This window comes from Leptodactylus fuscus, chromosome 8 (assembly GCF_031893055.1).
Source record: "Leptodactylus fuscus isolate aLepFus1 chromosome 8, aLepFus1.hap2, whole genome shotgun sequence".
In the NCBI taxonomy this organism is placed as follows: domain Eukaryota; kingdom Metazoa; phylum Chordata; class Amphibia; order Anura; family Leptodactylidae; genus Leptodactylus; species Leptodactylus fuscus.
This window is the reverse complement of record NC_134272.1, coordinates 36,223,491-36,235,073: the sequence shown is the minus strand read 5'-3', so window position 1 is coordinate 36,235,073 and position 11,583 is coordinate 36,223,491. Positions and strand designations below refer to the sequence as shown.

The window sequence follows — 11,583 nt, the reverse complement described above, 5'->3', positions numbered from 1 at the left end:
GCCATGCTGTAGCACCCTGTGCTGAGCCAGCACCCCTACCAAACCCCTGTGTGTACAACAGCTGAGCCACGTGGCTGCGCTTCTACGCATTTGTGCATGCAGACTGTGAGGAGAACATCCACCTGTTTAAGGTTGCATCAGCACCATCTTACATTGCTCCAGAAATAAAATTTGTTCTGGGAAAGCCTTACGTTTTGGTGGGATTATAGAGGAATGTAGAAGATGTTTAGCGATGTTGTTGGTCAGAAGTGTGTTAGTTGTGGGGGTTAATGTGTATATTACTTTAAAGTCTTGTAGAGCAGAGACTTGGAGAGTAAAATCGAGTTCTGACGGAATTTTCTTTTCTGCGTGACAAAGTTAAGGACATTTCACCTCACTCCAGTCTTAGATGCTGTACATAATAGAAGGGTTAGTATCCAAATGGGGCTGGTTATGACCTTCAAAATTTCCATAAGTTTTCCTTCATAACCTTCATAGTTTTCATGTCCTCACTATGAACCTACAATGTAGAAAATAAAAAAACCCATACCTTTCCCCGCTCCTGTTCATGTTCTCCTCTTCCCTCTTCAGTCCCCAGGGGGTCCTATCGCCTTGACTACTGTAAGTCCTTACTTATCGGTCTTCCACTTACTAAATTCTCTCCCCTCTACAATATATTCTGAATGCTGCGGCCAGGCTCATCTATCAGGCTAGATGCTACAGCGATGCCTCCGGTCTGTGCCAGTCACTACATTGACTGCCTATTCATTACAGAATACAATATAAACTTATCACCTTTGTCCACAAGGCTCTCCATAATGCTGCACCTCCATACATTTCCTCCCTCATCTCTGTCTACCACCCATCCCGTGTTCTTCGATCACTCAATGACCTAACACTTACATCCTCTATTATCAGAACCTCCCACGCTCGTATACAAGACTTCTTACGAGTTGCACCACTTCTCTGGAATGTTCTACCCCGGACAATCAGATTAACTCCCAATTTCTACAGCTTCAAGCGCAACCTAAAGACATATCTTTTCAGACAGGCCGATCACAATTCCTAATGTAAACCCTTCCTTAGCGTAATTAGAATCCCTAAAATTAACCCTCCTCTGTTCCAGCTCCTACATTACCCCACACGATATGATGCTATTTCAGGCTAACTTTATATGTCCAAGCTCCATCCACATGTTAAAGGACACGACTGGTGATGACTCATAAAGTTTTATGTTTGTGTAATGACAGTCACTTCTATTACAAAATTGTCTGACCACTGTATAAGCAATGCTACCTCTGATGCCGCCCCTGCTACCCTTTGTGTCACCCCCTCTACCTCATAGATTGTAAGCTCTTGTGAGCAGGGCCCTCAGTCCCATTGTGTGAAGTGACTATTTCTATGTAATTTATCTTTTTGTCTGTACTTGAACCCTACAAATTGTACAGCGCTGCGGAATACGTTGGCGCTATATAAATAAAATGTATTATTACCATCAGCAGAGTGGCTCTATCAGATCATGCTATAACCGCATGGCATACTTACAGATCACTGATTTATAAGTTTGCAATCTTGTTCAGAACACTTAAATTATCCTAAAATGACAATGAAGCAAAGTTGGTGCCCCCTTCAATTCTGACTGAATCAGGGGCACATATTCCCCTAGCTATGCCCTGGATATATCAGGTACTGCAAGAAACAGTTCATTTAACAGGTACTGCAAAAAATTGGAAACCACATGGATGATGGCTCATGTAGATGATGGTGTCTTTATGCCATATGAAGGGTGCAACCTTCACCTCCAGCCTTCAGCCCCAATGCACGTTTCACAGCATGGCTTCTTCTGGAGGCTGATTGATGAACATGGCAAGTCACCTTAAATACAAAATGCATTTTCATTAAGTAATTATCCAGCCTCAGCTATACTTTTTGGATTTAAAGTGACATCTTCATTCTTGAGTCCCTAGAAGAGGTCGTGGGGTGAAATGCGCATTGGGGTTGATGGCTGGTGATCAAGGTTCCCCTTCCTGCACCCTTCTTATGTGTTCATGTATGCCTGCTTGGTCAGTATTATATTATTTTGTTCTTGGGGAAGCTACTGTATATAATACTTATATTTATGAATTACCGTAATTATTTTATACCAGGGGTGTATGAGGGTGGTCTCCACAATACTCAATGTTTAACTTGAATTTTAATTGTTTTTAATCACACTAATCTTCATCTATTTTTTTGTTATAATAAACTGTTATATTTCTCTTGTATGGTTGTTTGGTGATTTATTCTAGTTAACTTTTTTCAGGAGATATTTGTAGTTTGATATTTATTCTACTGTGTATGCCCTGTCTTATAAGGATAACATTGGAAAGGAACTTTTATATGAGGATGAATGCAGATGGACACCAGACAGAAGGGGTCGATCAATAACTGTTGCTCTCACCCTGTGACAGATGAAAGGAACATACATTAAAGGGGTTGTCCCATCACAAGGATCCTATCTATACTGTTAGCTTATGTGGATTTAAGACTTTTCCAAAATGGATTGCTTTATCAAAACTGCTTTGTTTGGCCGCTATCTTAATTTATTCACTTCATTGTTTACACTCAGTTTCTATGGCGCTTGGGATTATCTGCTCATTTGTCAAGTGATGTAGCAGCCTGCTCTCAGGGGGGAGGGAGGGTTTGGGAGCAGCTCTGAGCTGTTTGTGTCTGATAAGTAGCGGAGCTTCTCAGATAGGGGAGGTGAGAGCTCTGGGATTTCTGAGCTCTTATCAGTCGGTTTAATTGAATTTGGCTGATAAGGGCTGAGATAGGGAATCCGTTACCTCTGTATGTAATAAAAGCTGACTCAAATCCAGCTCTGCTACATCAGCTTCACACTGTGGTAATTCATTTACAACCAATCCCGTGCAAATGAAACCCCGCCCACCTATGTGCCGAGAAAAGCAGGAAGTGAAGAGAGCACAACAGCCTGATGGTTAGTGAACAAGCGTCATAGGAATACCCCTTTAAATAATCGTAGTGTGAACCTCTCTAATTACACACTTTTTTTGGCTTGAACTACCAAACTTAAAGGGGTATTCCCATGAACATAATCATGTCTATATTTGTAGATAATTAAAGGGTAAAAAATGTTGTAGTCATAAGTAGTTAGAAATTCTGCAGACTTTTAAGGATTTTCTCTATCATCTTAGTGGTGACCGTCTGTTACCTTGATCGGTTGCTAATGGATATGACCACAAATGCAGACACTTTATATGGTCTGGGACTTGTCAGAAAGATTCTCACTTTGGAGCTATAAAAACTTGTATGATGTCAAAGTTAGGAGTGTGTGTCTATTCTACCAACACCACATCCGGTATAGATTATATGATGGATGCTTTGTGGAACAAATACATGTTACGAAATACAAGCAGGCTCACCAATGAAAATTCAACATTCAGGCCACATGAGGACCACAACTAAACAGAACAGTAAACGTCTAGTGTATAACCACAAAACATCCATGCATTTGCTCTTGTAAATTACTGAGGCATAGACTTGATCCATGCAAGTGCAATTTACAAAAACCTGGATTTACAAATTACACAAGGGGTTACGCTCAATCACTCCTTCTCAGAAATTAACTTCCTGGACGCAGTCATCAAGATACAGGATAACAGAATTGAGACATCACTGTATCGGAAGCCGATTGACCGACCAACCTACCTAGGATGGGATAGCTTTCATCCGAAACACATAAAGAACTCTATTGTATACAGCCAGGCCATCAGATGCCATCGCATATGTTCTTACCCTACAGATAGAGACGAACACCTTGGAGGCCTCAGAAACACATTCTTGAGGCAGGGTTACCATCCAAGAACAATTGATAACCAAATCACCAGAGCCACCAGAATACCAAGATCGGATTTATTAAGATACAATACCAAAAAGGAAAACAATCGGGTGCCCCTGGTTGTCACATATAACCCCCACCTGGAGACGCTGAGAGGAATCACACGCAAATTACATCCACTACTACAAAAAGACAACCGTCTAAAACCCATATTTCCAGACCCCCCTCTCCTGTGCTACAGACAGCCACCAAACCTCAGGAATATGGTTATCAGTAGCTCACTATCACCCCCAACGAACACAGGAACATTCCCATGCGGTCAGCAACATTGCAAAACCTGCCCGCACATACTAACCACTGACAGGATAAAGATACCAAACTCGAACAAGGAATATAGAATCCCAGGTACGTTCACATGCGGCACACCCAATGTAGTGTACTTAATAATATGCATCAAATGTTCCACTAATAATCTGTATGTTGGAGAGACCGGACAGTAACTTAGAACGCGGATGAATTCACATCGCCATACAATTAAAGAAAAAAGAATGGACCTTCCCGTATCAAAACATTTCTGCAATGAAGATCACAATATCACTGATCACATGAAAGTTTTAGTTTTGAGAGGGAATTTCAGATGAAAGAGAGAACGACGCATTCATGAGTGTAAATTTATGACCCTGCTTCAAACGCTGGAGTGTGGATTGAATGTGTCACAGGGTTTCCTGTCTCTTTACAGAAACGTGTGAACTGATAAGGACCTGGAAGTGTTTACATTGTCTCTACCAATTACTAACAACCCCCCCCCCTTCCTCCTGTAATTCTAACACCCTTTGTGCCTTCTCTGTATATATATATGCATCCTTCAGAAATGTTTTAAATTTACTTTGATAAAGGAGCCAAGCGTTCCGAAACGTCAGTAATTTGTCATTATTATGAGTTAGCCATTAAAAAGGTATCAACTACTAAAGACTATCAAGTTTTTTTGTTTTTTATATTTCCAACCCACTGGCTAACACGGTACAAGAACGAACATTTTCCTTATACTTATGGGAAATTTGGAACTATGCAAGAGATAATTTATACAGGTGTACATGATGTTACAGAGATAAAGATCCCCGTGTCTTCTATGTCCATAAAAAATAGAAATGGAAAGGTTCAGCTCTATGGATTAGAAGAGAGATACAGTGGCATCATTGCATAGAAGACATTAAACACCATTGTAGAAGAATCATAAGGGGAAGAATGTCATTTGGACAAATCTTTTGCTCCTAAAGTGATAAAAAAAATCTGTGATACCAGTGTATTTAAGGCAACATGGAAGGCTAGGGTGAAATGTCACTTTTTGGAATGCTGCATTCTATAGTTAATGTATTTATTTTTTGTTTTTACTTAGTAATTAATTTTTGTTGTTTCATGTTTTGCATGGCATATACTGTGAGGTTATTATTTACAACTGGAGCCAATATCAATTACTTTTATAGATCTTAGTTATAGAAAAATGGACAGAAAGGAGTTAAAAATTAGAGTTGGGGCCCCATAATATACTAGAGTGACCACCATTACCTTAGTTTATATTGTAATCTGGCTATAGATAATAATTTACTACTATGGTTTAACATAAATAAATCTTATTTTTTGATATATGCTTTGCACTCATACATATATTGATCTGATTTTGAGGCAATACATGACATCCTAAAGCCGTGATTCGTTTATGACATTGCGTAATTTGTCTGTGCTTCCTCACTGCAGCCATGCTCACGAACCCACCGCACGATATCTTTATTTAAAGACAATGAGATGAAAATCCCTTTAACAATAGATCAATCCCCACTAGAAGTTTGTACAAAGAATAGACCCTAAACCATGCAGAATACAAACTGATCTGATCCACCTCTACATCAGAAAGGGGCCTCATCAGCTTTTTGTGCACTTTTTAAGCCTATAGCTGTGCAGGGTATATATTGGACTGCTGCTAGAAAATCAGTATGATCTGCAGACCAGCAAACCAGCTACAATGGGGAAGGTAAGGGAATATTTGAGCATGTGCCTGTTATATGATATTCAACATATTAACTATGTATTATTTGTTAAAAAATAAATACCATATGTAGCTAATGCCAGATGTAAAATAGTACTTTATAACTATCCCAATCTCACTGGCTTTTATATATACTGTATGTTGCAAAGATTGAAACCATCAGTTAGCTGGCATGCTAATACATATGGATCAGTGCAATCCTTTCTCTGTACTCTTGTATATGCAGACCTTGGTGTATCTCTCCATTCTATGTATCAACATCTGAATAGTCAAATAATGATCCTATCTTCCTGCATGCTCTTAGTAACCTAGTACAGATATACATTGATGCTAACCATTAAGCAGGCTAGCTGTATATATAGAATTATACTATACAAAATGATAATTCACTTTATATTCTTGCCAGATAATCTTTTATGAAGACAGGAACTTCCAAGGCCGCTCTTATGAGTGTGACTCTGATAGCTCTGACTTGCTTTCTCTTTTCAACCGTTGTGGCTCAATCCGTGTTGAACATGGCAACTGGATGATCTACGAGTTTCCCAACTACCGAGGATGTCAGTTTTTCTTAAAGAGAGGAGAATATCCTGATTTCAACCAATGCATGGGCTTTGGAGATACCATCAGATCCTGCAGAATAATTCCCCAGGTACTTTCTTTGTGATTTCAAATTAGGAAAACCAAACCAAGAAAACTGTGACACAGCTAGAACCATCAAAGCCATCGAAAACCACATCATTTATTTCACATCATTTGACATATATGACATTCCCCTTAATGTATTTAGTGGTAACTACTAGAGATGAGTGAGTATATTTGATCGAGTGCCTCCGCCATGTAGTTCTTGGTGTGGAGGGGCGCTGGGGAAGGTGGGAGGGGAAGTAATAATTTGATGCCCCTCCCACCTTCCCCGGCGCTTTTTTGCACCGGGAACTGTGCGGCAGAGGTATTCAATCGAATATACTCACTCATCTCTTGTAACTACCTCCAATATGATTATATTTTTATATAAAAATTGTATCATAAATCGTTGACAAAAGTTCTTTGATATTGTCATTACTTTTACGTGTTCGCATGTTCAGGTTTTTATTGCAGTTTTTAAGGCTAAAACTAGAAGTGGATTGAAAAAAGTGAAGTACCCTTCTGTCCTTTATACATTCTCTTTATTTATGATTCACGCCTGGTTTTGGCTTCCAAAATTGCTTTAGAAAACCAGAATATAGAAGCACACCCTAGATATAGATACATGTAATGCTAGCATACATTGGTACTTATACATATGTGCCAGTTGTGTCACAGCTTATATGGTTTTGTTATTCAGCTATGGGGATTGAGAATATGCCTTAAAAAGTACTTTGTCGCAACCATAAATCATGATGATTTTTTTCCATCATTTTGTGAACCATTTATGGAACTCCGTACATTAATATAGCACACACTTTGGGGACCTTTACCAGCAGGATGTCTTAGACTGAGTTTTATAACTTTTATCCCACTGGAGATAAGCCTTGGATTTATCTCTAGTGGCTTTCATGTGAATGTGCTTTGTCTAGTTGAAGCAGAAGATCATATATACCTTACTTTACTGTGCATACACAATGAAGCAAAATGTGTGGACCTCGACCTTAGTGACTCAAGGCACATGTGTTGTATATCTTTAACAGCAAATGGGCTGCATTGGTTCATACTCCGCAGTGTCTGTAGACCATGACTTGCCATCCTGACTGCTGAATAAAACTGCACTTGTCTGTTCTGCTCCCAGATACTCCTGGCTGAACTCAACTGACCTGAATTGACTCTTGTGTGGTGGGAATCCCACTGTTATATCCTCTTCCTACCCATGCCTTTGTGTGTGACGTTGACATAAGCCCTGCATCTGCCACAAAATGCAGGCTTTTGCTAACTCCACGTTCAAGTCCAGCCTTATCATCCATCCATATCATAGCCTTGTAGCCAAACTATACCAATAAAATCTGCAGTATTAAACATGCATGACAAGTGCAAAACAAGTACAAAATATCTTAATGACACATCAATTATAGGTTATATGCTCTACTCTAATCCCTTACATTAATGCTACCTTTCACAATTATGATTATGAATATTTGCCCCTAAACTGTCTCCATGTCTTTATACCTTTGAATCCACCGAGTCTAGGACTCATCTCTAGCGGTTCCCTGTGCATGTGCTTTGCACAATGGAAACCAAGGAGTTTAGACCTTGCTGTACTGTACAGATGCAAAGAAACAAGGCGTACTGACACCAGTAGTGTAAGGCACATGTAGTGTAAGCTTCTGTAGTGTAAGGCACATGTGCTGGACTGATCTATGGCAGATTACTTGTTAAAAAAAAATCAGTAAGCCCTGCATACCCCAAAAATGCAGACTATTCCTTACTCCATTTCTGAGTGTGTCCATCTGTCCCACATGACAGCGGCAGGACCATCAATCTCAGACTAATCTGCTTCTAATACATTTTATCAATTACAGGTTGTGTTCTCCACTTTAACCCCTTACACTAAGCATAAATTGTTGCAAAAGTACTTGTGTCAGTCTACAGAAAAACACATCCATAGCAGATCTGCTTATGCTAGGTTCGCACTTCATTTATGTATTTTGGGAAATAGCATTTTTTTGTAGTTTTTCTAAAATCTTATTACTGAGTAGGTAACAAAACTAGGAAAAAACTGGTAATTGCTAATGCATTTAACTAGAATAATATAATCTAATACATACAGTACAAATTGTACAGTGCTACGGAATATGATGGCGCTATATAAATAAAATATATTATTATTATTATTATTATTTAATTAATGAAAGTAATTAAATTGTTTTTCTTTTGGGGAGTAATGAAACTTTTTTTTCATATTACTTTAGCAAACATCATGCAAGATTAGAGTCTATGAAAGAGAAGACTTCAAAGGCCAAATGATGGAATTCACAGAAGACTGCCCACAGGTGTTTGAGAAGTTCCGCTACCATGACATCCACTCCTGCAATGTCCTTGAAGGCCATTGGATATTTTATGATGAGCCTAACTATAGGGGCCGTCAGTATTACCTGAGACCAGGAGAGTACAGGAGATTCAGCGATTGGGGTGGAGTGAACAGTAGGGTCGGCTCTTTCAGAAGAGCTGCAGACTTTCAGTAACCCATTGAAGGAAAGCATTGCTGTAAATTCTGCAATAAAATATAATGCAATTAAAACCTGACTTTGTACCTCAAAATTCATGATCGTGTTTCAGTTTTTTGTGTAAGTCTATTTTTGACCAATTGTTTTGGATTAAGCAAGAACCCACTGACTGAAGTTACAGGTTTTTTTTTTTATTTCCTGATGCTAACGAAGTTCTAGTCCTTATCAACAATCAACTAATTTTATCTGCAATTTTCTTCAGATATATATCGAATTTCAATTCTCATTTCAACCCTTAACCAGGGGTTTATATGTTTGGACGGCCAAGGAGTGTTTGTGTGTCCTCTCCAATGCAGCAATTTGAGTTAGAACAAGATGTAGTTCTTTCTGTCTTTTCTTTTTGCGATCTGAGGCAATCTTAATAAAAGTGCCACGAATGGATGCTTTAAGCGCTTCCCGCACAATAGTGGGGCATATGTCAGGCGTTGCGTTCAGCTCAAAGTATTCAGATAAATTAGAATGCAGATCTTTAAGAAGTGCCTCATCTTCCAGTAAGGACTCGTTAAGCGTCCATGTCCATTGTCCGCGTGGGATGTTTTGGAGAGCAAGAGTGGCAATCAGTGGTCTGATATGGAAATCTGGCCGATAGAGGAAGAGATTACATTAGGTAATAAGTCTGAAGAGACAAAGACATAGTCAAGTCGGTGGTAGGAAGTTTTTGGGGGGAGTAGAAAGTGTAACTTAGCTTGTTTCTTGTTATTTGTTTGTCTGCTGATTCTGCCTTTGATGAACCTGCTTGGAAAAAAACCTTTGGAAACACTGGCCTCAAAGAATTAAAATATAATTCGCTGGAAGGAACTTTCCTAGTTGCCATCCCCAGAAATTTCAGGGGTTAACACCCGCGATTAGAGCTCAGCTCCGACCGCGGCTTATAGAGGGAAGTGTCAGCCGTATATAACACCTGGCACATGCAAAGCATGGTGCTCATACAGTTTCCGTGTGTTCACCATGCTTTTGCCATACGGGAAATCCTAGTATGGCGGTTGAATTGTACATCTAAATTAATCTGGAATCAATATACAGTGTTGGCCAAAAGTATTGGCACCCCTGCAATTCTGTCAGATAATACTTGTTTTCTTCCAGAAAATGATTGCAAGCGCAAACTCTTTGGTATTAATATCTTCATTTATTTTGCTTGCAATGAAAAAAACACAAAAGAGAATGAAAAAAAAGTCAAATCATTGATCATTTTACACAAAACTCCAAAAATGGGCCGGACAAAAGTATTGGCACCCTCAGCCTAATACTTGGTAGCACAACCTTTAGACAAAATAACTGCGAACAACCGCTTCCAGTAACCATCCATGAGTTTCTTACAATGCTCTGCTGGAATTTTAGACCATTCTTCTTTGGCAAACTGCTCCAGGTCCCTGAGATGTGAAGGGGGCCTTCTCCAAACTGCCATTTTGAGATCTCTCCACAGGTGTTCTATGGGATTCAGGTCTGGACTCATTGCTGGCCACTTTACAAGTCTCCAGTGCTTTCTCTCAAACCATTTTCTAGTGCTTTTTGAAGTGTGTTTTGGGTCATTGTCCTGCTGGAAGACCCATGACCTCTGAGGGAGACCCAGCTTTCTCACACTGGGCCCTACATTATGCTGCAAAATTTGTTGGTGGTCTTCAGACTTCATAATGCCATGCACAGGGTCAAGCAGTCCAGTGCCAGAGGAAGCAAAGCAACCCCAAAACATCAGGGAACCTCCACCATGTTTGACTGTAGGAACCGTGTTCTTTTCTTTGAAGGCCTCTATTTTATTCCTTGTAAACTCTATGTTGATGCCTTTTCCCAAAAAACTCTACTTTTGTCTCATCTGACCAGAGAACATTCTTCCAAAATGTTTTTGGCTTTCTCAGGTAAGTTTTGGCAAACTCCAGCCTGGCCTTTTTATGACTCTGGGTAAGAAGTGGGATCTTCCTGGGTATCCTACCATACAGTCCCTTTTCATTCAGACGCCGACGGATAGTACGGGTTGACACTGTTGTACCCTCGGACTGCAGGGCAGCTTGAACTTATTTGGATGTTAGTCGAGATTCTTTATCCACCATCCGCACAATCTTGCGTTGAAATCTCTCATCAATTTTTCTTTTCCATCCACATCTAGGGAGGTTAGCCACAGTGCCATGGGTTTTATACTTCTTGATGACACTGCGCATGGTAGACACAGGAACATTCAGGTCTTTGGAGATGGACTTGTAGCCTTGAGATTGCTCATGCTTCCTCACAATTTTGCTTCTCAAGTCCTAAGACAGTTCTTTGGTCTTCTTTCTTTTCTCCATGCTCAATGTGGTACACACAAGGACACAGGACAGAGGTTGAGTCAACTTTAATCCATAATCACATGCAAGTGTGATTTAGTTATTGCCACCACCTGTTAGGTGCTTGAGGTAAGTAACAGGTGCTGTTAATTACACAAATTAGAGAAGCATCACATGATTTTTCAAACAGTGCCAATACTTTTGTCCACCCCCTTTTTTATGTTTGTTGTGAAATTCTATCCAATTTGGCTTTTTGATAATTCTTTTTGTGGT

General features: G+C 39.6%; 2 protein-coding genes across 2 annotated transcripts in view; one reads left to right on the top strand and one right to left on the bottom strand.

The window, feature by feature from the left end:
- Nucleotides 1-11,583, bottom strand: part of LOC142216492 (gamma-crystallin-1-like) — a 347,542-nt gene that overhangs the window by 13,408 nt on the left and 322,551 nt on the right. The gene's annotated exons all lie outside the window — the stretch shown is intronic.
- Nucleotides 5,720-9,094, top strand: LOC142217656 (gamma-crystallin-1-like). Its single transcript, XM_075285988.1, has 3 exons — nucleotides 5,720-5,846; nucleotides 6,268-6,510; nucleotides 8,741-9,094. Exons 1-3 carry the CDS (start codon nucleotides 5,838-5,840, stop codon nucleotides 9,011-9,013), a joined length of 525 nt encoding a protein of 174 aa, XP_075142089.1. The 5' UTR covers nucleotides 5,720-5,837; the 3' UTR covers nucleotides 9,014-9,094.